The sequence below is a fragment of the Topomyia yanbarensis genome, chromosome 3 (genome assembly GCF_030247195.1).
Source record: "Topomyia yanbarensis strain Yona2022 chromosome 3, ASM3024719v1, whole genome shotgun sequence".
NCBI classification, from domain to species: domain Eukaryota; kingdom Metazoa; phylum Arthropoda; class Insecta; order Diptera; family Culicidae; genus Topomyia; species Topomyia yanbarensis.
Window position 1 is genome coordinate 271,742,834 of NC_080672.1, and position 27,856 is coordinate 271,770,689.

A 27,856-nucleotide genomic window follows, 5' to 3' on the forward strand; every position below is an offset into this window, starting at 1 on the left:
ATCTCGACGATCTCAGTCGATTGGCATATGACACTCGGCTCTTCGGTTCGGGATTAGATTGACGAATTTTAGAGTGAATGAGAAAGGCAAAAACATTTTTAGCAAATGTTGAAAGTTATGCATTTTTTTGGTGAGCAGTTCTATGTTTCATAGACATTAAATCTTCGCTTCGCTTCCTATTAAATAAAGACCCTTATTACAGTACATTTCTACAAAAACGAGCTCAATTTGAAAATAAATCTGAAGATTATGATTGATTACAGAACTCTGGAATTTTCTATTGGAATGTTTTCAGGCAGGAATTTGATATTGATGCTATTAGACAACTGTGAAATCAAGACCAATAGATCAGTTACATATCAGGACCCCATTCCGACAATTTATCAAAAGTCCTCATGACGTTTACAACAACAGGTTATCAATCTATGGATCAGATAATTGTTATTGTAATATTGAATTAAATCAGTCTGCATCAATAAATTTTCAACTTCTATCCAATATTTTTTTTTGGGTGTGGTGGGGGGGGCTTGAATGGTGTTAAACCCCAAAACCTTCTCTTGGCTACGCCGTTGCTTAGAGTTATTTATTTCGCTTTTTATTTTCCGATATGTTTCAGATCGATCCGATGGTTATAAGTTAGAAAAATTGCAGTCAGAAGGTTCCCACAAATGAACATTTTTGTATTGATAAGTTATCAAGTTCCTTCCAGACAACTTGGAAGTGTGCGGTGATTATTTCTAGCGGTTGTAGATAGTAAAATGAAATAGAAAATTTGTTTTATCGAAATAATGTTTAGCTTATTTCAATGGATTATTACTATATTGAACAATAAATAGGCGACAAAGAGTAATCAACAAACAACAAGCCTTAACTTTTGAAGTATTCAAAATAGATATTTAAAGTCTTTAGTAAAGTTATTCGCAAAAGTAAGAGCTACAAATTTGCTGAAAACATCATTTCGATATAATCACTTCCAAGAAAATTTGTGAAAATATCTCACTCATAGGGGGATTATTCAGCAAAAGCACAATACCAAAAGAAAGGGCATATTACCTCCATTAAATTCTCCGAAGATATTATTGACCTAAAATAAGTCGTTTTGGCGTTAATAATAGATTACATTTTTTGGTCATATTTCTGGCAATGGGAAATGATAAAAATCTTTCGTCCGCATTTAATGTTAAATATCTCTTTCGATAATAGTCCGATTTCAACAATCTATAGCTTGTTCGAAAGGTTTTCGTTAAAGCTATCTAAAAACATATAAATTGTTAATCTGTATTGTCAATTTCAGCAGATAATTTAAAAAAAAACTGCAAAGAACGCCATTTTTACGCATTCAAACATTCATATCTTGGAAACTAAACATCAGAATCAAAAACAAAATAACAGCGTTCATACTGTTTTTTAGTTCTTTCATTTAAAATTGGTTTGGATAAGATCGGTTCATTGCCATTGCTGAGAAACACGAATGAGAATTTGTTCGTTACATACACACACACACAGACATTGTCCCAAATCGTCGAGCTGAGTCGATTGGTATATAAGACTCGGCCCTCCGGGCCTCGGAAAAAATCTTGAAAGTTTGAGCGAATTCTATACATTTCTTTTATAAGAAATGTAAAACCATAAAATTTGGATAATAGCTGCACTAAAACAACCAAAAACATAGGGGGTCGGGTTTACCCCACCATTTTTTAAAACAGCAAAAATGAACATTTTTGTAAAACGCTTGTATCACAAGATATTCCCAAGATCCAAATAAAATGCTTTATAAAGAAATTTGCCCAGGAGTCTAACCTTTAATTTGATATATAAAACGACTTGATCCGATGTAAAATGAGCATTTTACAGCCAAAACCATTTACTAGGTCGGATTTGCCCCACCTTACCCTATCTATTTATTTATTTATTTATTTATTTATTTATTGGAGCAGGAAAAAGCCCATTTAAGCTGAACACAAATTAGCTCTTTCACAAAGCGCAAAACCTCCTCGTCTTTTCGTACCAACAGATGTAACATAATCCAAATGACTACATAAAATAATAATAAGCTTACAATACATATGAGATTATGGGTCAAGTTTTGACAATATCACTGTAAAGATGTTTAAAGGAAGCACGGAGCAAATTAAAATCAGAGGACGTGTAAATAGTCTTGTCATACTCGACATTGGTTCGTTGAACTTATAATTCGTTCTTGCAGAGGAAGTATTGAGAAAATTATTAGTTCCAAGTGTTCTGCGTCTGATGTTTATGTTCAGTTGAGTGAGAAGACTGGGCACCCAATATTGTCCAAAAACAAGTCGGATATAAACATAGCTTTTGCAACATTGCGCTGAGCACTAAGCAGTTCAAGACCAATTAGGTTATAACGGTGCTCGTAACTAGGTAGATTTATTGGGTCTTCCCAGGGCAGATGCAAAGAGCAAAGCGAACGAATTTCCGTTGCACTGCCTCAACACGCAGCACTCCGTTTTGCTGATGATGATGATGGTCCCACCTCATACCCCCACAAAGGTGTGAGTTGAACGATTTATCTAGAAGATAATTAATAGTTTAACTCATGACAAGACCAGTTAACAAAAAACGGGCTGGTTCAATTTGCAGACATAGCCTTTCCTTCAAAAGAACGTAACCAGATATGTTTCGAATATTCCATCAACAACCAGGGTCCATCAAGAAAATTTCCAATCCGGGAAGATACTTGATAGAATCGCGAATTGAATTTGGAACGAGGCGAGAAACTAATTGCCGATTTCACAAGAAACCTAATTTAACGGCAATATTTGTTTGGGTTGATCGAACAGTATCGTAATGATCATCCGTTCAAAACAAAATATCAAACGTGTTTGAATAAAAGACCTGCACAGACCAATTCGATAATAGTTCATTCGAAACTTCACTTCTGTTTATGTGTATAACCGCCTCCCGCTCTCCTACTCCACCGACCCTTTCATCATCTAACTACGCTTATGAAACTGGGCTAATGCCTGGTCTGAACGTATAAAATCTATCTTCCATTGGTACACGCAGGATCATATTCAATCGAATTAAAATTTTGCACAGTTATTTATGACACCAAACGGAACGAAAAAAGCTGTATGCTAGATTGATGCAGTCATGTTTAGGGTTTTCTATACAATTGCGCCCCACCCTAATGTACAGGGAGCTAGAACGCTAGGCTATGTTATTATTCCTAACCCAGTATGGCAGAGAGCTATAGGCTTTTTATCAGTAGAGTTTATTATTCCTTTAGAATCCAGCATGTTTACTGAACAGCGTTGTGATTTTATGGTGTTGCCATTTTCCATTTCTCTGCATTTTTCTTTCACCTTCCTCTTCCTACCTCCCAGGAAAATGATGAGACGATTTAATAAGTCACAAATCCCGGAAGCACAAGAGAGAACGTGCCAATCGAGCTAACATATTTTGATTCGTGATATTGCAACAATCAAATTCAAGCGTGAGGCGCTTGCGGACTTCAGCTGCACATTTCAATGAAAATGAGTGAAGACAAATGACGATGAAGCGATGTAAATGTAAAACCGAAAATACACCCTACGATCTGTAAAAGAGATAAATAGTAGCCAACCCCGATAGGAGGTGCTTAACCAGGTTCTCATTAATTATTCGCGACAGTAGATTGAAAATAATTTGGACTAGCACAGCGTTACAATGAACGCAAATGGTAGTACCTATTGGAAATTCGGTATCAGAAGAAAAGGCAAACTTAACCATTTGTCTCGAAGTCTCCCACAGGCACACCTAGTTGACTTCTAAATATGCCGCGTCATCATTATTGTAATGATGCTATCTTTACGGCTATCAACGTTAACTTTTAACCATTCGTCAAACTGTCACACATATCCTATATCAGATGTCGCAGAAACGAACTATATACATACACATGGCAGTTCGATACTTGTTGCCTGGATGATTGTGGTATCGCTCCAACCCCTTACGTATCCCAATCCCGAGCTATGTAAAACGCTGCCATATGAATAACGACACTCAGCAGTTGTTGCATCAAAAGCTTTTGTTCCTATTCCGAGCACATTGCTCATCTAAACCGGATGGTTGGCTTATTTATTCCCCAACTAATACACCCCCACCATGGCGGAATCCTTCCTAACTCCGCTAACCCAACCTAGGACCAATTTTTCCGCCTTCAGCTAGATAGTTAATTTTCCAGCCGGATCAACGCATCGGAGTCAGTTTTTCACCAACCGCCGCGAAGTTCAAACGTGCGTCTCTTGCTAGTGACCCCGGAACGGGAAAAGTGTTGGCTGCCTGATGGTGGATATCAAGTGCTACTACAAATTTGGAGTGTTTAATCAACAATCTACATCCATTTAAAAACTCATTGTATCGAGTGGCGAGAGAGTGAATATCGGCATTGCGTGAGGAAGCAGGTGTTTGAATTATGGATACATACCAGTGAAAGCGTATATACATCGTGGGCAGCGATAGTTGATCTGTTTACGTAGCGAATTAGAAGAACGTTTAAAGTAGGATGAAATCCATATGGCATCGTGACTATTTTAAAAAACTGGTTATGAAAGGATAAACTAACGTGGAATTGTTTGAAAGTTACATTTCTACTCAATTCAACAATATTTTACCAAAATCTGATAGATTAAAATTTATAAAATTTCTCGTGATCTATGTGATGTTTAGTTTATTGAATTCAAAATCGTTCAGCAATGAACCTTTTAAATAGTTTTTCAACAATTTTAGTAGTATTTGTCGAATTTTTTATCGAATCGAGTCAAATTGCTTGTGATGATACTGAGCATTGAAAATAAATGGTCGAAGACACTTTGTTTTAATTGCGTATCAACATTAAAGCAGAAGATAGAAAGGATACTTGGATGTGCCGATGGAAGTGACAACGTGAACAATTTTATGTTTTAGTTGCATGCACAGTTTTAGTGATATTACAGGCCAAATGACTTTGCGCTGTGATCCTTAGTCATCATTCGATTTCTATGCTTTTCATTTTGCTAATAATATGATATAATTTAATATAAAATGCCAAATTACACGATTTACTTTGATTAAAATGTGATTGATTTGCCTGGCATTTAAATTTTAATAACAGAATCGAAAAATTCAACGCTATTAGTTCAGTTTCATCTTTTCATAGACGCTGATCAGTTAGTTTAGGTTGGAACATTGAGAGAAACCTGTGCGAAAAGAATAGAACAAACCACCAATGATCGGTGCCCGACCAGGTTGGTGATAATAGGCCCAAATCAGTGCATACCGGAGCGGTTCCGCATCACGCGGCAGCATGCTTGAATAGTAGATAGAGAAACGCTAACAGCCATGCCCACTCCGCTCTATCTGATACAAAGTGCCAGATCAGTCCGTTCGGAAACGCAACGCAGTTTAGGTGTATATGATTGTACGCCGCCGGAAGACGATGAGCTACGCATTGCACCACACTTTGGGGTACGAAAGAACGAAAGTTTTACTGTTTTCGAGCATCTTGAACAGTCAGCATTTCCGTGTTTTTTTCCTGCGTTCTTTTCCTATAGAATTGGTTGCTTTCGAGACTTAGAAAATCGGGTGGAAGTTTCCTTTATTCCAGTAAATCGGATAATATGAACCAATTGGAGAACAGTGAATTACAATCGATACTATCGCAGTCCGCAGACGCCGACGTTTGTCTTCTAAGCGAGAGCCCATTCCGGATTCTACGGGTAAGTCAATGATTTTTTTTTTTGGCATTTTTAACTATCGTTCATGGTGCTGTTTAGGAGGAATATTTTGCCTATTCAAAATCGAATAGACGTGCTAGCTCCTGGAAAGTACGACAAATGAGAACAGATGCACGTGTTCTAAAAACTTGACACGTTGACATCATATGTGAATCAAATAAGCAAACGCCACAAATCAAACACGTGGGACTTATGCGATTGACATGCATTCTTAGATCACGAAGGTGTGAATAGTCTTATTCATTAGGGGGGTATACCAATTATTTCGGCTTGTTTGTATGGTTTGGTTGCTATTTTGCAGAAAATTGACAAATAAGAGAAATAACACACATGGGCTATAAACACAAAGCAAATCAGTTATAAAATTAAAATAAAAAACTAGACTAGTTATTTGACGACAGGAGCTAAACGTTTGGTTTGAGTATATCATTCCAAGTTGATAGCACGGTGCTACAAAATAAAAAAAATGTACTTTTCAAGTGGTCTGTTAAAAATTGTAGGTTTGGTTAAATGCAACACAAAACGACGTTTGATCAAATTGATATACCCTCAAAATCTTAATTTATAGCAAAAAACTATTTTTCAGGATTTTCGGTACTAAAAAAAATTCTGTGCAGTCCTTTTTTAACCTATTAACCTGTGCTTTGTTATGTTCTTTTTTTGAAAATACTATGCGAGTTTGGCACAACTCGTTAAAGTAAACGGAAGATATAATTCTAGAATCCTATAGTACGCGACAATGCCTGACACGAGAGCAAGTTTCTAATCTAGAAAAATAATAATAACTCTACTATTCTTCAACTGATTTGATAATCAATTTCACAATGTTCATGAAAAAATCGCAGAATAATAGTGGTTTTCATATTGTTTTCCCGAAACTGCATAATGCTTTCAGAGCCATAGCATGCACAGCAAAAAAAGTCGTGTAACTTTACGTCTTGCCAGATGCACATAAAAGGAGCGTCCCAATTCACTTAAATTTACATGTAAATACATGTAAAAATGTGGGATGCTCGGCTTTTCCTAGGTCATTCAGCCTGAGTTTTACATCAAAAGAGTCACAATATTCAATTTTACATATCATAGCATGTGAAATCCTCATATCGGATGGAAAAATACGTCGTTAGGTTGTTTACGTCAAATGTAATTTTCATTTTTTCTAAGAGTGTGGTCTTCTGGCGCCCTTGGCAGTCAGTTTTGCGCTCCTTTGATATTTACTTTGGTTTTCTTCTTCAGTTCCACATTATAAAATAATTTGTTTTCATGGAAATGGCACACCTACACCCAACTTAATTCATGTTTGACTGTGGTTCATTTCTCGTAAATTACTGCCACAAATGTTTTACCACAGAGAATAGACGTCCATCTTCAGCATTCAATTTGTGTAAAATCTCTAACGGTTTCGAAGGTAGCTGGGATATCCAAACCAGGTGCGCTACTGTCGTCATGTTTTTTTGTGGCTGAGTTCGACAGAATTGACAGCGGTTGTTCCGCTACCCAGTCAAACTAGTCCGGAACCGGTTCGGACTTCCAGCATGAATTCGGTTGTTTTCTTTGAGCAAGATTACATACTGAATCCATTCAAGATTTCGAACCGGTTCCGGAATGGATTTGACGGATAGTTGGGAAGGTTGGTGTGGCGGTGCTAGTGTTTATCGTATATTAATTTAAATTTTTACACACGTTTTTTAAATATTTTTGTTCGATCATGGATGTCTGTTCTCTGTGCTTCTACTCTATATTTATAAAAACAGTTGACGCTAGGTGTTTGAAGGTGACGGAGGGAGCATCTATTCAGAAGACTGAATATTTGGGTGTCAATGAGACGTATGGGAAACTGATGACAATCGAATGTAATAACTGGACGCACCTCAACAACATTCGCACCTCGAATAATGTAACTTTGCAAAATTTTAGCTCAATTGGACACGATTAAGGGGTTGTACAAATCGGTCAAATTGCAAAATATATTATCCCGTGAGAAAACACAAAGGCACCCTTAGAATATTCATAAATTGAATTCGAATTTTTTATGCTAAATGGCCTAGGATATAATGAAATGTCGAGATCTACTGCCACCCTAAAATATTTTTTTTAAAGATAGCCTTTATGAAACTTTAAAAATTCAGGATTTGATTTGATACTGGGATTTGATTTATTACTGGGGTTTGAAAAGGCTACTTTTATATTATTTTCTATGCCAAATGTCTTAGAAATGCATGAACAACAACGGAGTTATCTTCTCTCAAAAAATTGTTTTTGCCAAAATTTCCTCTGTGGTACTTTTAATTTTTAAACTGAGATTTTCAAATAAAAATTTAAAATGTTGTTTTTTTCCGAATTGACACCAAATTTTGACATTTCATGGATTTCTAAAATATTTGGCATGCAAAAAAATGAAAGCTGTATTTCCAAACTCAAGTTCCATGTCAATTCATAAATTTTTCTTGTGCCACAAAGGCATTTTTTCAACATTACACCAGATCTCGACGCTTTATGACATTGTTTTTGATTGCCCTCAAGAAAAAATCTGCTAATATTGTTGAGGTGTGTCCGGTTTGAAAATCTAGGATGACCAACAATATTGGCACTCTACCGTATATCAAGTACACTGAGAAAACAATTTTAGGAACTTTGAATTGATTGGTGGATTGTTGATTACGGTGCACATCATTAGATTTAAATTATTAGTCCAACGGCCGTCGCGACATTCCGGTTATATTTCAAACAGCACGCACTCATTTTTTTGCACAAGCAACCTGAGCAAAGTCGAACAGCAAAATTGCAACAAGTAAAAATCATATTTCGATAAAAGCATTAAATTGAAATCTTATTTTGCTATCAGTTTTAGATTTTTTAAATATGATATCAAATTTTGATCTCATTTTTCCATCCTTGCTTCTTAGAAGAATTTTCTATGTTAATATTTCTTTGGTGAAACATCAAAGTGAATACATGTTTTGTTATCAAAAAAATCCAACATCTTAATGAGCTTTCAATTTACTCTCACTGGTAGCAGAATTAGTTTTCTGTTTGATGTCATAGGACAATTTTGCTGCTCTCCATTTTGATCTTTTAACCGTTAAAACGACCAAAACGACAATAACCTGAGTAATCATTTTGCCGAACATCACAACATAAAGTTTAGTTTTCAATTTGTTGTCAGACTCTGCTCGGGAAGTGAAACAAAGATGCGTTTATGATCCATTGCTGATTTAGTTTTTCACATATTCTTCGTTCCAGTTTCTAATAAAATAGGTCACATCCAGCCCTATATCATGTAAGATAAATGACCAAATTATTCCTTTACCATCGAATTCAGACTTGTCTTTCAAATTATATTCCCAACGATTTCTGTCTCTTTCTTCATATGCTTCAGTTTTCATTTTTCTGGCTCTAGGCCCGTGCATAAATAAACTCTCCTGAAATGAACCAAATGATCCTAAAATGGATGTCGCACAAGATTCGTACTTCGGAAAAGTAAGCGACCATCCATAAATGACGTAGCATTTTTTGAGTGATTGTTAACTCCCACATCGTAGCATTTTGTCACAAACCTCTAAATACCCCCTGGCAATTACGTAGCATGGCGATAACCCTCCCCCCATTGTTCCGTACAAAATAAAAAAATAAATTACGATGTCAGTTAGATGAAACGGGTACGATTGTCGTGACATTAGGTCAACCCCCATTCCCCTTTAAAAAAGCTACGTAGCATGACATGATCCACTACCCCCCTGTCGTCAGACATCATCACAAAATACAAAACTCCCGCTCCCCCATATAATGCTACGTCATTTACTGCCCATGATCGTATATCAGTCCCATAAAGATATGAAATCCCATAGAAAACGGGACAACTATGCGATCATAGGTAGTTTACGGATGGTCCCTAATGCAGTTCAACATCCAAACAATGTTCTAGAACATTTATATAATGGAAACATATATAAGAAAACTTATGATGCAAAAACTATTTTTAAGGGCCCTTTAACAAATAATGCCCCATTTTTCAAAAAGCTTAAAAGATAGAGAGTTGAACTCTTCAGGTAAAATATTTGTAACGAGTTTCTCTACTACTTTTCTGAAGTAAATATTTGCCTATCTGAATTATTGAAGAAATTAAATTTCGTAACTCACTATTAGGGGGATCAATCATGAATCCGATAAAACGGAAAGAAGGGGAGTTCTATTCCAAGAAACTTTCTCAAAGACACTACATTGCTAAAGTCAACAGTTTTGACGCAATCTTAAAAAAAAAACCCTTTTTTGATCTTTAGGACTACTGTGCTCTGGGCGTAGAGGAGTTCCGCAATATCGCCAAGCCGTCGGTAGCTAACAGAGACTCTAGGGGGGATGTAGGTGGAATCAGGGATGCGAACGGTACCGGCAAACTACATATTTCCCGGTACATTTACATTTCCACAAGCCGTACAGCCCGCTACAGCGACGCATCACTACTGCTCCTGCCAGAACAGTAGCTAAACCGTGTATACACTTCTCCGTAGAACAGTAAAATGCATTTTTGTTTTGCTGCTGTACTTCGATTTCTCGGTGAGAGTGTGGCGTAGTGAAGTTTGTCCTCTCGCTTTGTATTCTCTTCTCTGCATATTCAAAGAGAGAGGCTCGCACATGAAAGCTTTGAAGTCGGTCGTGGCGTAAATGAAACGTATTCATTGTCGTTGCTTGTGATTAAAAATTTTAACGTATTAAAAATATTGAAAAGTGTAAAATAAGGAAAGAAAAGCTGTACCGCTCGCGTCTGGTGGCAGTACTAGGATCAGTGTTTTTTGTCATGTTACTGCCTTGCACGCAGGCTGCCGTACAGCGTCCTGCTGTAGCGAACGACAGCAGCGTCGTATGGGAAAGGAGAATGTGGGCAAAAATATTACAGCCGTAGAAAAGGTAGGCATGTTGCATCCTTGGATGGAAGCAATGCAAGAGTCTTTACCTTTAATTCGGGTTTGGCGAGCGACAGCCTCAATGCCTGGTGTGGAGGAGAAGTCAATTCCATTGAAAGAATTGCTTTTTTGATCTTCAAAAGTACTCCTCCGTAAGAGTCTTCTCGATCCAAGCGAATAATATTAAAATCGTGGAAGCTGAGGTCTATTTCTGGAGTAAGTCTTGTTCAGCATAATGAAAATGCATCGCATTTCGGTTTTGATGTTCCTGGAAGTGCTGGAAACTTTTCTGAGCTCAGGTTTCTGAAACTGGGAGCGACTTGCTTCGGGGTTCCACCAGTATTTCCTCGAGTAGTTATTTTCGGGGGACCTTGAAGAGACACCTTCTGGCCTTTACGACGAAGCCTGGGGGAGGAAATGCTTCTCCTTTTTCTATTGCTTTTAGGCACAGAAGAAGATGTTCCCTCCTGGGGTTCATCACAGTCACCCTCGTCAGTGAACAAGTTGGTATAGATGTTCGTATAGGCCAATGGAATAGCTCTCTTTAGCATTTCTGCAAAAGATCGCTTAGAGCGTCCCTGAAGCGAACGCTTAAGATTCTCCTCGCGCTGTTTTTACGCGGGACATGTCGGCAGATCATGTGAGTTTCCCTCACAGTAGAGACGATTTTCGACATCCATTCCACTAGAATCATTCACTTCATTCCCACCGAATTTTCCACAACGCACCTTATTGCTACAATGGAAGGCTGTGTGTCCCAATTGTTTGCAGTTAGTACAGTTCATGATCAGCGGCACAAAGAGGCAACCAGGTGGACGAACCTTGTCAAAGAGGAAGTAGTTAGGTAGAGCAGAACTGGTGAAGGTCACCCAATAATACTCTGACCTAACGTATGCTCTCTTCCCGTCAGCTGCGACTGATGCGTAATGCAAACGTTTGCACTCCAGTATCTTCACTGTCTTAAGCATCGGGTCTTTGAAACAGCCAGTTCTACGTATCAGCAGGTCCTCGCAACTTAGCCTCGAATCGGAAACGACCCCGCAGACTTCAACCCTGTTAGCTGGTATATACACTCTACACTCCTTCGCAAAAGGCCCGTAGTCAGCAATATCATTCGTCTGATTTAAACTGTTTACCACCACCAGAAGCTTATCAGGGTAAATTTTTGATATTTCTGTCACGGCTGAATACCGCTCCGTCAGAATTCGAGAAATCTGCAATAGATTCAGACACAGCATTGGTAAGCCTTAAGCCGGGGAGCCGATTTTGTATAGACCTTGAGATGAACCACTGTCAGAGGAAGTCATTTTTGCACGGGCTTATTGCCGAGCGCAAGCTGGTACTGTGTACAAGAATGGAAAGTGTAATCATATAGCGATACTTAACTTGTGTATGTAAAGGTATCCAGACGGCTTACTAGAAAAAAAACTCTGCTTCACTGCTGACTTGCCGGATAACGGTAACTCGCAGAAACACAAAGGAACGAAAGAAATACTGAAACCTCGACGAGTCGGAGAATGCACAAGATAACCTTGGCAGCGGATTTGCAGTACGGACTGCACGGACTGGAAAGATAGACCGATCGGTCCGAAAGTCACAGAACGAGTGTAACAGGCCAAATTACACAATAAAGATATCAAAGAATCGCATCAAAGAAGTGTCATTCCAGGACACCATAAATTAATTAGTCTCAATTACAGGCTAATTAGTAATTTTCTGATACCCATAGCATTTGTCGTACGAAGCAGAACACCAAAACGGCCTCCGGATGATCTACGTAAGCCGTTGTTTTATTAGAAACAAATCGAACGTTCAACAACCGGATAGATTAACCTCCTTTAAGTGTTAACTTTTTGTAACGAATAGCGGGTCATATTGACCCCGATTTCGAACTCAGTTTTAAGACACATTTTCAACCAAATCTATATGAATTGATACTTAAATTGTTTGTTGGAGTGTAAATTTTCAGTTTCTGGTAAATATTACCGTTTTTCACCTTATTGGTCAGTGGCAATCGGTACCGAATGGGGTCATGTTTGGCCGATGCCGGTGGTATACTATTGTACCCCCGGAATTGGCATCGGAATCGTAATGCGGGACATCCAAGATCGATCGTATCATGTACAAATTTAATATATACATTCTCATTTTTGTTTGTGTTTATTATTAGAATATATTGTCAATAAACCTGTGATTTATGATGACAGTTCTGCATACATCTATGGATGCCAAACATGACTCCATTCGGCACAGATTCCCACTGACCAACCAGGTGAAAACGGTAACATTTGCTAGAAACTGAAAATTGAAACTCTAACAAACATTTAAAGTACCAGTTCATATAGATTTGGCTGAAACCGTGTTTCAAAACTGAGTTCGTAATCGGGGTCAATATGATCCGCTAACACCTTATTCGTAACTTTTTTTGTACAGCCCTTCAGGAATGAGCGAAAATTTTGAACTCTATTGAAAATCGTTGCTCTCCATGAAAGAGGAAAAGTCAAGAAATTCTAAACTTCTAGGTGCAAAACTTAAAAAGTTATCGCATTCTGAATGTTCATTTGGGGTCATATTGACCCCAACACCTAAAGAAGGTTAATGTGATTAAGAGTGCTGTGGAAATTTGAAAGTAATTGAGCAGCCGAAAATATGAAGTTCTGACTAGTTGGATATTGAATTCACAAAACAAAACGAGCACGGTCAGAATTCATTTCAAGAGATACTATCAAAGTATATATTCACGTTGGTATGGATTTCAGCAATTCCACCAAGATTGTTTCAATTACGTCGAAAATCATGACCGACCATCTTGGATTTGCGATACAACTTTATAAGTTTTCCCAGTATAGAAGACTAATCATTTTCTACAGGCATTTAGACATTTTCGTTGCAGGGGCATTTTTTAAGGGTGTAGCAGATTTTTGCATGACAACCTTCACAAAAATATTGTTCGATAAAAGCCCAAATACCATTCTATAATTTATGTGTTAAGCCGACTCCTTCTAGGGGCGCAAAGTAGACCTCGATGGCGGTATATTCAAGAAAACAGCATTTAATCTGCATACTTTTGCAACTTTTGAGAAAATTGGCTACTTCTTGATTATTTTTATGGAAGAAAAAGTTGTAACTTTCGATAAACATCGTAGCACCTTGAAATATTGGTATCTTCAACTGTTTTGCAAAAAATATCTTTTCTAAATTTGGCTAAAGACTCAAACTGGCCATCTGTCTGTTTCCAATAAAAAGTTTCAGAAATGTCTTTACACTCCATTTTAGAACATGGTCGTTGACTTCTTAAAATCCGCTAAATCGATTTCAACAACTTTGCTGAAGGCAATACATTTACACATCTTGCACAGTGGCCAACTACGGGGATAATTGGCGAAGTCAATCTCTAAAAATTGATTGAACATATTTTTTCATTAAGTTGCATTCATTGAACTAGTAAACATCTTTATAAAACTACAAATAACGGGATCAACTGCACCGGACCTCACTCATTCAATGCCAGTGGGAGCTGAAATGAATGGAGAGAGAGAGAGCGAGTAAAAATCCTGTCGATTTTCGTGTCTGTTAAAATTTCCGACCGACGAGGGAAGCGAAATGATTTTACCGGTATGATGGAAAATCATGCTATAAAATAACAAGTCGAAGATTGCAGATCTTCAGTTCAACTTGAACCGCGACGCGATACGTATCTCGCTAGGAACTGCAGATACATCGTCCCCCATCAAGGAAACTTCCTCCTTCCAGCTTTTCTCTGCTTGCCCGGTTTATCGTTTACCTGCCCCTTCCTCATATTGAATTAAATCGGTGTGATTTTTAAGTGCAGCGTGCACGGATTACCAAATGGAGCAAAGTAATAGTGACAAGTGATGAAGCTGTGCAAGAATGCTTACGAGCAGTGCATTTTAGTGGAATAATGCGTGGTTACAAACGTTGATTGGATACTTTTTGTGGCAGCATGGTGACGGTCTTCGAAGTGTTATGTCCATAATCATGATGGGAAGCTTTGGTTGTGATTGACACGGGTTTTCGGTAGCTAACCTTTGGAGAGATGAAATGTTTGCACAGTTCGTTATAATGTTTACGGATAATAAATAGCTCAAATCGAACGTAGATGTGATACGCCTTTTTATTTGGAATGAATTTCTGCTAGTGCTGGGAAAATAGTTATATTAGCGCAGAAGTGTTTTTCAACGATCGCAAAAATTTGTTCTGCAGAGATGAGTGAATTCAAATCACGAATTCAAAAATATTATGATCGATGATGTCAGAAACTTTAAAAAAGTTATTATGCGGAATTGTCACAAAATTATTCAATAAAAATTTTTGAAGGATATTTAATTATCCACCAACTCTCGAATGTTTTTCTATAGACCAGAATGCCGAGTCTTAATTTGAAAATGAAGTTTAGGGTATACCGCATTACGGAACAATTTTTGAATACTATTTAATCATAAATATATACACACTTTTGAAATTTAGTTTTAATTTGATTATATTTTCAGTTTGCATTGCATTTTTAAAGCATTATATTGGGTGTTCAGCTACAAGTTGTGCTTTTATATCCCTATTGCTTAGATGATTCGGTTAATTACTATTGAGGTATAATATGCTTTCGATTTTTGCTGTAGAAATTCCTGATACATGCTTGTGAAATGAAGCAAGGAGTTAAACGAATCTCAAGAACAAAGTTATAAATTATAAAAAGAGCGAATCATTGCAATTGATAACTGCATCGACATAATACTTTTCGGCATAATTTCTAATATGGTTATGTTTTGTTCTGAATCCTTTGAAGCGTTCTCTTCCTAGTAGCACACAAACTTGTCCAAATTCCACTGCACCTAACATTGGCGGTCTAAATTTTATGCTCAAGAATTATTTGATTGCTCTCTTAGCAAAGCCTATAATTCCTATTTATAAGAGGATATAAACATTAAATATATTACTTACATTACTTGGATTCCTTAAATGTGATTCGTGAAGGAAAGTGTTTTATCGTCAGTGATGGTGATTGATGAAAATATTGATGAGACGAAACGATGCACATCAGTATCGAATATTGTATACTGGACCAATCGTTTTTGTATATCAGGTCATATTATTTGTAGGCGGGGATAAAATCCAGATACATGATACGTCAAATAGAACTTTTCATTCGACAATAAATCTTGCACTACGTATATTGAGAGTCAACTCAGAATTGAGTGAAGAATGGATATTTTTTCATCACAATCGAACACTTTCGATGCTTGAGAATTTAATAAAATACATTCGTCGGACACTTTGTTTGTCTGAAAATGAGGATAATTAGGTATCAACAGTTCTATCTGAGGTTCTAATTCATTAAGTTCTCGTAACTATAACTGTCAACCGCAATGTTGCTGAAGCAGTATTACAAAACAAGATTTGGGCTATCTAAAAAACATTCAAACTCTTCCGATATTTACCGATCCACGACGATTTGAAAATATTGATTGTTTACTGATTTGAGGTACACCGAAATGATGTAGGGCCAAATACTATGTTTGGCAAAATGTATCTCTATGAATAAGTGCAAAGGCGTCCGTTTTCTTCTCTCTTTTCCACTGATCAACTGTTTATGCAACTGTAAAAACTTATGTATTCATAAAGATCACCTCGAAAATACTGGTAGTCAAAAGGATATAGAAAATTGACCTCCCCACTGGTAGGTGGATAGATGCCAAAAAGGTCCAAAAACTAGTTATAGTATATTTTAGTTCATATTAAGGCGTAATAACAGCAGTAGCTGCAAAAAAAAATAATATTGGCCAGCATTCGACCCCAATTACTCCTCTGTGCGACGACGCAACAGAAGCGAGATGACGAATTACTGGTTTATGTCGTGCATGTGAGTCGTGCCGGTAAGGTTTGAATCGTTTCACACAATTCTCGACCCGAATCAGAAGACATAGTTATCAGCAAAACGTCCTGATTCGAACGAATACATAAAAGAAAAAGAATTGAACTAGAAAAATCCTTCTAATAACTTATTTTAACTTTGTGCTTCTTAAGGGAGGCGTCTGGTGTAGAGGGAAAAAATAATCGACCTCTTTTTTATCCGCTTAATTGTTAGTATTAGAACCTCTAGAAAGGTCTCCCGCAATTTCGGTGGCCACGCTGAACTTCTTTTGTTTTAAACAGCCATGCATTGTACGCGCGTATTTGCTATAACACACGCAGAATTCAATCTATCAGCAACAATTTTCGAAAAACTAACAGCGATAAAAATACAGTGTAAACTATACAATCTAAACTACTTCTACCCATTTGGGTCATTTTCTACAGCGTTTTTTCCATGATGCAATTTGATGTGGGTCACCCTTTAATAGCGTTTTCGTTGAAACCGCGTTTTTCAAATTGGCGAAGACGATAACTCAAAAACTAATAAACGAATTGACTTGATTTTTTTGTGAGGATTCCCAATATGTGTAGCCTGTCGATGAACTACAGAAAACTGAATAAAAAATTTTTTCTCCCTATTATTTTGAAGACAACTGAGCGAATTTTACAGTAAAATATGAGATTTTTCGGTTTTCATGAAACCATTTTCCGAAACTCGAACTTTTTTTGTGGTTCATCAACTAACTACAAGTCTAAGCTTTACAAAATTTATTGAATTTCCCGTATCAGACAATTTTATCGAGAGTTATCGTGTTCGCCGCGGCGCTCTTCGACTTGGAAAGGGTTGGACGTCTACTCTTGGAACGCTCGTATGTGTGGCTCTGTGTTACTGAAAATATTTTGTACTCGTACTCATTGAATGTATAACGCGAACCTAAAATTACACAAAAGAATGATTGTTGCCTTGCCTTCAAAATCGTAAAATAAAATAACTTTCGTTTTGAACACTTTACACTAGACGCTCCCCTTAAGGTTGGACCAAAATCGAAAACGAAAAAAGCAGTTTTTCCACAGCGTGTGTTAGATCTTCATAAAAATCAATCATCCAGCAGTACTGTAACAACATTCTACATAAGCTGATTGATTTTTATGAAGATCTAACACACGGTGTGGAAAAAACTGCTTTTTTCGTTTTCGATTTTTGCCCATTCTCTGTCCAGCCTTAAAGACCAAATTTGTATCTTTACCAGCGAACAATAACACTAAGCACTCCCGGTTTTGGTAATGTACAATCCAAACAGAACACCATTACTGGAAATAATAAAACTTCAACTTCCTCCGAGCCTCAACCGGGGATAGGTTTATTGAAATTTTCTGAAATTGTTGATTGGATTTTCAAAGCATTCAATATTTCTGAACCACTAAAAAGTATACTTTCAGCGTTCCTCCCAACAATTAGAACATTTTTAGAGCAGCTGATTGCTCAATGGCCCATCCTTGCAGCAATTATATCTTTCAATAGTTAATTCAACTCCTAAGGTGAAAGACTCCATAACTGTTTTACAGTGGAATTGCAGAAGTATCATACCAAAAATTGATTCCTTAAAAATTTTACTGCATAATTTGAAATGCGATGCTTTTGCTCTATGTGAAACATGGCTTACCTCAAACATTAATTTCAACTTAAATGATTTCAACATTATTCGCCTAGACCGAGACACCCCGTATGGAGGAGTGCTTCTAGGAATTAAAAAGTGCTATTCTTTCTATAGAATTACCATCCCCATGATTGCTGGCATTGAGGCTGTAGCAGTCCAAACGAATATTAAAGGCAAAGACATGTCTATCGCTTCTATATATATACCTCCCAAAGTTCAAATTGGACAACGTCAAATTTTTGAGGTAGTGGAATCCATGGCTGCTCCGCGTGTGATACTGGGAGACTTCAACTCGCACGGAGTATTGTGGGGTTCCCTCTACAATGATAATCGATCCTCTTTGATATACAATGTTTGTGACGAATTTAATATGACATATTTTAAATACTGGCGAAACAACACGCATCCCCAGACCTCCTGCACGTCCAAGTGCATTAGATCTATCTCTGTGCTCGACATCACTTCGGTTAGATTGCACGTGGAAGATTGTACCTGATCCTCACGGTAGCGATCATTTGCCAGTCGTTATTTCAATTAACAGTGAATTAGGCCTCACGAATTCAATCAATGTCCCTTATGACTTGATACGAAATATTGATTGGAAAAAATATCAATCTTTAATTTCCACTTCTCTTGTTTCGACGGAAGAGCTACCACCTACCGAAGAATATGAATTTCTAGCGGGTTTGATTATTGAAGCAGCAGAACAAACCCAAACGAAATGCAATCCTGGCATGACAATGAATAGCCGGCCTCCTAATCCCTGGTGGGACAAAGAATGCTCGGATGCATATGAAGCTAAACAAGTTGCTTACAAAGAAATTATGAAACGGAAAGGGTGTACACGTGCGAACTTTGAAAATTATTCAATTTTGCAAAACAAATTTGACAGTCTCCGTCGTGCCAAAAAGTCTAGTTATTGGAGACGCTTCGTTGATGGCTTGTCAAGAGAAACATCAATGAGTACTCTTTGGAACACAGCCAGAAGAATGAGGAATCGAAACGTAACTAATGAAAGCGAAGATTTTTCAAATCGCTGGATATTTAATTTTGCCAAGAAAGTTTGTCCAGATTCTGCTCCTGCGCAGAAAATCATTCGCGATGCTCCCACAAGTAACGATTCCATAGATTCGCCTTTGACAATGATGGAATTTTCAATTGCACTCCTCTCGTGCAACAATAATGCTCCGGGTCCAGACAGAATTAAATTCAACTTGGTGAACAATCTGCCTGACCTAGCAAAAAGACGCTTGTTGAATTTATTCAATAAGCTTCTTGAGCAGAACATTGTCCCGCACGACTGGAGACAAGTGAGAGTTATCGCCATTCCAAAACCGGGAAAACCAGCCTCCGACCATAACTCGTATCGACCGATTGCAATGCTATCCTGCATCAGGAAATTGTTGGAAAAAATTATCCTACGACGTCTCGACAATTGGGTTGAGGCGAACGGCTTGCTATCAGATACCCAGTTTGGTTTTCGGAGGGGAAAGGGAACGAATGATTGTCTGGCGCTACTTTCGTCAGAAATCCAACTAGCTTACGCAAAAAAGAACAAATGGCGTCTGTGTTCTTAGACATAAAAGGGCATTCGACTCTGTTTCCATTGATGTTCTCTCAGAGAAACTACATCAATGTGGTCTTTCACCAATATGAAATAATTATTTATACAACTTATTGTCAGAAAAGCACATGCATTTTTCATATGGCGATTTGGCAACATTCAGAATAATTTACATGGGCCTCCCACAAGGTTCTTGTTTAAGCCCCCTTCTCTACAATTTTTACGTGAATGACATTGATAATTGTATTGTCAGCCCATGCACTCTAAGGCAACTTGCAGATGATGGCGTGGTTTCTGTTACAGGACCAAAAGCCATAAATTTACAACAACCACTGCAAGATAGTTTGGATAATTTATCAAGTTGGGCATTGAAGCTAGGCATCGATTTCTCTACGGAGAAAACAGAGTTGGTTGTTTTTTCAAGGAAGCGTGATCCAGCTCAGCTTCAGCTTCAGCTTCAGTTGGTTGGTAGAACGATAGCCCAAGTCATGACCTTTAAATATCTCGGAATTTGGTTCGATTCTAAAGGTACATGGGGAGGCCACATTAGGTATCTGATAAAGAAGTGCCAACAAAGGATAAATTTTCTCCGAACAATAACCGGATCTTGGTGGGGTGCTCATCCAAGTGACGTGATAAGATTGTATCAAACAACGATACTTTCAGTAATGGAATATGGGTGCTTCTGTTTCCGTTCAGCTGCAAACACTCACATTATTAAATTGGAACGAATGCAGTATCGTTGTTTACGAATCGCCTTAGGTTCCATGCATACGACACATACGATGAGTCTTGAAGTACTAGCGGGAGTTCTTCCCTTAAAAGATCGATTCTGGGATCTCTCCTCTCGTTTACTTATACGATGTGAGGTTATGAATCCACTGGTAATTGAAAATTTTGAAAGACTTGTCGATCTTCAATCCCAAACCAGATTCATGACAGTGTATTTCAATCACATGTCACAAGAAATAACGCCTTCTAGTTATGTTATGACATGTGTTAATATACTAGATACTCCAGATTCAACCTTATTTTTCGACACGTCCATGCAAGAGGAAATTCGTGGAATCCCGGATCACCTGCGCTCTCTGGAGATCCCTAAAATATTCATAAGTAAATACCAACACATTGACAGCCACAAAATGTTCTACACTGATGGGTCACGAATCAATGAGGCTACTGGCTTCGGTATTTTCAACAATAACACCTCGATCTCTTTCAAGCTTACAGAACCTGCCTCTGTTTACACAGCCGAACTAGCAGCAGTTCACTATAGTCTGGAAATTATTGATACTTTACTTCCGAGCCATTATTTCATCCTCACAGGTAGCCTCAGCACAATTAAGGCACTACGCTCTTTAAAGCTTGATAATCACGCTCCGTTCTTTTTGAAGAAGATACGAGAATACTTAACTAAATTAACAAATAAATCTTATCAAATTACCTTAGTGTGGATTCCCGCTCATTGCTCCATACCGGGTAATGAGAGAGCGGATAATTTAGCCAAAATAGGGGCACTGGACGGTGACTTCTATGAAAGACCTATTGCCTTCAATGAATTTTATAGCGCTTCTCGTCACAGGACGCTTACTAGTTGGCAAACATCATGGGACAATGGAGATCTGGGACGGTGGTTGCACTCAATTATCCCTAAAGTATCAACGAAGGCATGGTTCAAAGGGTTGGATGTAAGTCGAAACTTCATTCGTGTGATGTCTAGGCTCATGTCCAACCATTATACGTTGAATGCGCATCTCCGCCGTATTGGGATCGCAGAAGATAATCAATGTGCTTGCGGAGAGGGTTACGAAGATATTGAACATGTTGTTTGGTCTTGCATTGAATATCGTGAAGCCAGATCCCAATTAATAGACTCCTTACGAGCCAGAAGAAAACCACCCTATGTTCCTGTTCGTGATATCCTCGCTTTACGAGATCTTACATACATGGGCCATATTTATCATTTCCTGAAAACAATAAATATTCAAATATAATTATCCCCACAACGTTTCTAGTTTTTTGCCCTTGCTACCCACAAACAATTTAGATTTCCTAGCAGTTAGTTAAGTTAGATAAAACGATACAAATAAAGAAAAAAAAATAAACAAAGATTACAGAAAAACTATCAATAGGTTTACAATGAAATTCAAGAAAATAGAGTATAAATAAAAATATTCAAAATGATGATTATCCTCAGTGTTAGCATTAGAAAGTGAATTTTTATTATAACGTGATAGTCTTAAGAACTTTTGTAACATGATATGTAAAAAAACCCCGGCGTAAAAAAGCTTTTGCAAATGCCGTGTCAAATAAACGTTTCATGAAAAAAAAATAACACTAAGCCAGCGAAAGCCATACCAAAAATGATGATGAAAATATTCTAGTTTATTGTACAAAAGGTGGGTCTTTCATCGGCATCGCAAAGCTCATAAAAGAGCTTGCCATGTTTCAAATGTAGTCATGTAAGATGAGCTGCCAAAGAGAAACGTTCACCTGTGTATACTGGAACGATTTTGCAATTCGTAGTTCCCAGTGATAATGACACAACATAATCGATATGGCGACTTGATGGTTTATAGCGCGCGTATGAGCCGTGCCAGCAAGATAACAATAGTTCCATAGAATACTCGACTTGAATCAAAAGACAGTTATCAGTAAACCGTCCTTATTAAGATGAATACAGAACGTAGAGCGCATTGAATTAGGAAAATCCATCTCTTATCTTGATTTACATTTACGCTGGGTAATGATCAGTTATAGGGTTTTACCAAAAATAAAATTATATCAACATTGTATAAGCAATAATCGGTTCAATATTAATTTTGTGATGCTTAAAAGAAAATCAACTGATTCAAAAATCGTATCATTGTTCTTAATCATTTGTTCCGTTCCAATGTACATTTTGCCACATTGATACAAGTGTTTTAGGTAGAACGATCTTTTATCTGCGATAGTGAAAACAAAAGACATTCTGTTCAAATATTTCAGATAATTTGGAATTTATTGATAATCTAGTAATCGCGCATGGTGTTCGCTGGAAACATTGCACTATGGCCCCAAAGCTGTATTTAGGAAGACAATACTGTTAGCGCCTAAACCGTTGGTTTTAGATACATAGTCTCTTCGGCAAACTTTCTTAGAACTTTCTTGTCGATTTTTTATATTAGTTGAATTAGGGTGGTCCTTGTGGTAAGGGTGTTCAAAGTATTAACTTTCGGCATTATCACACACATTGACTATTTCTCAGTTGATTTTACCATAAGAGATTGGGCGATGAAAACGTGACCCCTTAAAATCACTATTTTTCATTTGTCATTTCATACACTGATTCATCGTAAATACTTTGTTCGCAGCACTTTTAGAACTTTGTATGGCGCATATTTTTGCAGAAGTAACGAAGTTATTATCTCGTCTTTTTGAAAAGTTATGAACGATTTTTGTTGAAAAACACACCATTTTTAAAAATTATTTTTTTTTACAGAAATAACGCTCCCGCAGTTTTATTACCAGAAACTAGAAAAGTTTCAATCTTTCAAATGAAATTAAAATATTGAAAATTAATTTGCAATCTTGGAAGATGAAAAAAATTATCTTTGTTTTGAAAATCGCCTGTAACTATGCAAACAAAAAATAATCTAAAAATCTCTACAATAACGTATTAGCGCGAAATCAACACATAAAAAGATATTAATAGAAAACCAATTTTTCAAGAGCCAGTCTACCTTATATATCGCAAAAATCATAACACATGAACCATTAAAGATAGCCACAAAGTTTCTTCAGAAAAGTTGCTTCAATTTGATTGATTTATAACTTTGTAGAACATTTTGTAGCTGATTTTTACATATCTAAGAAGTTGATACTTTGAACACCCTAACCACAAGGACCACTCTAATTCAACTAATATAAAAAAGTCGGTAAGAAAGTTCTAAGAGATACTATATATCTAAAACCAACGGTTTAGGCGCAAACAGTTTTGTCTTCCTAAATACAGCTTTGGGACCATAGTGCATTGCATTGTCAATGTAACCGTAGTCGTGTCTTGTACAATCGGAATCTTTGCAACCTTCGCCAGAAAACGAAAAGTTGGAGTTATAGGGCATTTTGTCATCCATATTAAATTTTATAATTTTTTCGTGCATATATCTCTATTTTTTGTCAATCATTTTTAAATATACCTTGTTGAACACGGAAGTAGATTTTCAATCGGTAAAATTCAGATTAAATTTGATTTTTTACGTTTGTCTCGATCCCACACTTTATCATTAAATAGCGCATATCAACTCAATTTAACAATAAATTACTATTTAATTTATAATTTCTAGTGTGAATAATGCTCAGGTATCACATGGTAGACGTTTCATTTCAGGAAAGGTACGGAAAGTTGAGGTGTTAGAACATTAGACCAAATGTGGTCTCCAAACTAAATCTCAAAAAATCTGAAAAAGGCCTTCTTGTCTTCGGACAGAAATCGCTAAGGATCCGTTCGATTTCTGAGATTTGTTCACATTATGAAAATTGCGAAATATATATATATATATATATATATATATATATATATATATATATATATATATATATATATATATATATATATATATATATATATATATATATATATATATATATATATATATATATATATATATATATATATATATATATATATATATATATATATATATATATATATATATATATATATATATATATATATATATATATATATATATATATATATATATATATATAATTTGCGGCATAAAGCAGAATGGTTATTAAAAACAGAGGGTTTCAGGGACAAAATGTACAAACATGTACAAAATATTTCCACTGAAATACTAAGAAGGTTTCTCTTAAAAAAGGCATAAAATCGCATTTTTTCGGATGCCACTTCAAAAGTTATAGCATTTAATATATTGTTCCTCTAATTTTTCGATAGTGGCAAGGCACAGTGGTTTTCCTTTTCGCCAAAAACATGCGAAAAATTATTCGCACGAAAACGGTAAAGCGTACAGCAATAATATCTTCAGGATGCTTTATGATGATACATCACCTTAATTTTTGTTATATAGTTAGGTTCTTTACAGACACAGTTAACCTCACTTTTCTTGACAGTTCACTTGTACTGTTTACATGGACTTAGAAAAATTTGTGGACGACTAGATTCGCTCGAAGAAAATCGCAAATAATTTTTCTAAGTCCATGTAAACAGTACAAGCGAACTGTCAAAAATGAACACTCAGTTCATTTATGACGTCAGCGTAAAGTATTCAGTTATGGTGATTAATCCCTCTTAGAGTGAGATATTTGTTACTTTTTTCAAAGTTCGAAATCAAGGTGAAATCTTCAAAAAATGTAAAGAAACTTGTTTTTGCGAACATCTTTACAGCAGACCCAAAATCTCTTTTTATAGTACACTCGAAGTTATTGGCCGTTGTTTGTGAATGACTTCTTTTTCAATATAACTTCTTAAATATTGTGGATAAAGCTTCAGCATGTTCCCGCCTTATGAAGATACATATCTTTCCAGAAGAAAACTTGGGTCTATCTTTGCGACTTAGTTATTGGGTAATTTTTGGTAAAATTAGCCAAAGTTTTTTTGAGTAATCACTTTTGAACGGGCAGCCAACTCAAGTTGCAATTAGAAACACAGAATCAACTTTATAAAACTCAACAGAGTTCATTTGTCTCTCGTTGTCTCCAGTAGATTTATAGATGATTTCAAAAAACTATTATTTTTTAAAAAATGTCAAACATAAATATTGAAAATATTCGAGATAAGAAAAATTATGCGTTAATAAAAATTGTGTATTGAAATAATTTTGTAGAACATAAGAAACCCGTAGGGATGATATTTAAAAAGATATTTATATGAAAAGTTATAATTTCTTAAGAATTTAAAGCCGAGACTTTGTATTCAGCAAAGATATTTGTGAAAACAATCTCCATAACTTTTCCAAAGACGTCAGCTCATCTCTTTTACCAAATAAAAATAGTTGAAAAATCTCACTTATGGGAGGATTAATCACGAAAGCCATAGCAGCAAATGATAAACCTTGCCATTTCTGAGGAGTAGATCGGAAACACTAATGACCTAAAGTCAACCATTTCCACATTAACAACCAATAACCATAGGAAACTGCAGGCGACTTTGACATTTATCACAATATGGGGGGGGGGTGTTTTTTGCAATGCCATAATGGGATGCGTACACAGAAAAAATATTTTGTAATTTGAAATTTGTTTTTGTGCACATATTTGGGTACGAATATAAATGTGAAATTAAGTTCCACCACAAATACACACAACGTGTCGTGCTTTCTTCAACGAATTATATTATAATTTTACACGTTGATTGAAAATAACAGTTTCATTAAACGGCAAACTAATGCTCTTTTTTGCATTTTTAATTCAATATTGCTGTAAAATACCCGATCAGAATGAAATAACAAATTATAACAGAATGCAATTTCCGTAACATATTGTGTTATAAATTAGGTCTCGTTAGTAGTTAAAATAACAAAAAATATAACAAGTAATAACGTGAGATATAGTTTTGAAATCTTTTTGTTATGTGTTTCTGATCGGGATGTGTGTATGTCAGTATGTGATATACTCTTCCACACACTGAATGTCGTCAAGCTCAGAAAATATATAGGAAATTTCTAGTATAGTTTTACATAAGTTGTATATAATGATTCAGGGTGACAAATCGGTTGTGTAAACATAATTCTCCTGTAAACCAAGGTAAACTACGTTGAGCAACGTGACCAAATCGTAGAGTTACACAATAAAGCAATCGGAGCTTCTCATCATAGTAGTGTTATGCGACACCATCAATTAATTTGTTCCAATTATATGTTAATTAGAAATTTTCTGATACTTCTTCTGTTCGTCGTAAGAAGCAGACCAACCATCCAGCCAGTGAGAAGTCAAGAGGTTTACGGGAAATTGCGCTGTTCACCAGAAACAAATTAAACGTTCATCGATATCACCATGACAGCCGGAGAGATTGATGTCATTACCAGTGATGTGAAAATTCTGCTCCATAGTTATGACTTGTGGATTCCAATTTGGATGCATTTCACAGTAAAGTTATCACAGAATTGAATAAGTGAAATCTCTACAAGTGGAAACGATAGTCGAAATAAAAAACTACCTCATGGTTGCCATGTATGATCAAAAGTGCTTCAAACAGATGCTACCCAAATGTGCACGTTGGAATGGACTTACAATTGGAACACCGCTGAGGATACCGGCGAACTGGAGTCGTGTCCTGCGATGGCAACCGAGCACCCGTATCGACCCCGAGCTAGTATTGCAGGTTAAATAGTTCAATTGATAGACCAATCCCTCACATTGTTTTTTTTACCTTAAATATGCAAATTGATAAGAATAAATGTCACTAAAAATAACGTGATCTCTAAATGCTATATTACTCCCTAAGGAAAACATTGGCTTAAATCAAAAGAGATTATAAGTACTAGAGAGAGCAAAGCGCTACTGTCTCCATGTATTCACGGACTGAAACATGGGGTCTCGCTCTAGCATGTTGTATCCCATTACTTTGACATATGTGTACCCGGGGCAATAGGTGTCAAACTAATGGGCCTAGCATATGTGAGAGCGAGATGATAAATTTTCAGTGTTAGCAGCGACATGCGGCCTCTATTAGTTATAATCTCTTTTTTTAAAACCGTCTTTATGCATAAAGGGCACAAAACCTAACTATAAATAAACCAATTTTTTTTCTTAGGGATTATTGGTCAAGTACCGTGGTTCTGAAGAGACGAAGTCGAAACGCAAACACCTGGACTAATTAACGTGATCTCTGTTTTAAACTTAAATTCACTTTGAGCACCATAACCGTCTAGTGGAATTTTTTTGAATTATATCATTTACTTGACACATTCGTCTATTTGACATTACAGTACATTTATTAGTGTGGTAGTCAAAGCCTCAACTTGCTGGAATTTCGTTTCCAAAATTTCTTATAAACATTCCGATCCATCATTTCGTTAATGAAAATCAAATGCCTAGCACCTCTAGCGAACAATTGGTATCCCCACACCATAATTCACTACCGTCAACCTTGCAACAGCGGGGTAACTTGCAGCACTTCAACATGTTTTT

The 27,856-nt window shown here is 36.5% G+C and overlaps 1 protein-coding gene across 12 annotated transcripts in view; it reads left to right on the forward strand.

The window, feature by feature from the left end:
* Positions 1 to 4,212: 4,212 nt before the first annotated feature.
* LOC131694274 (transient receptor potential cation channel subfamily A member 1) overlaps positions 4,213 to 27,856 on the forward strand; it is a 91,240-nt gene continuing 67,596 nt past the window's right edge. For 4 of the 12 annotated variants that reach the window (XM_058982864.1, XM_058982866.1, XM_058982865.1 and 1 more), the window contains exons 1-2: positions 14,307 to 14,594; positions 26,626 to 27,047. In XM_058982864.1, the coding sequence (XP_058838847.1) occupies positions 26,886 to 27,047 (162 nt within the window). In that variant the 5' untranslated portion in view covers positions 14,307 to 14,594; positions 26,626 to 26,885. Of the gene's footprint in view, positions 4,416 to 5,128; positions 5,458 to 5,543; positions 5,709 to 14,306; positions 14,595 to 26,625; positions 27,048 to 27,856 lie in introns of those variants that run through there. The other 8 variants (XM_058982858.1, XM_058982859.1, XM_058982862.1 and 5 more) reach the window with 4 other exon arrangements.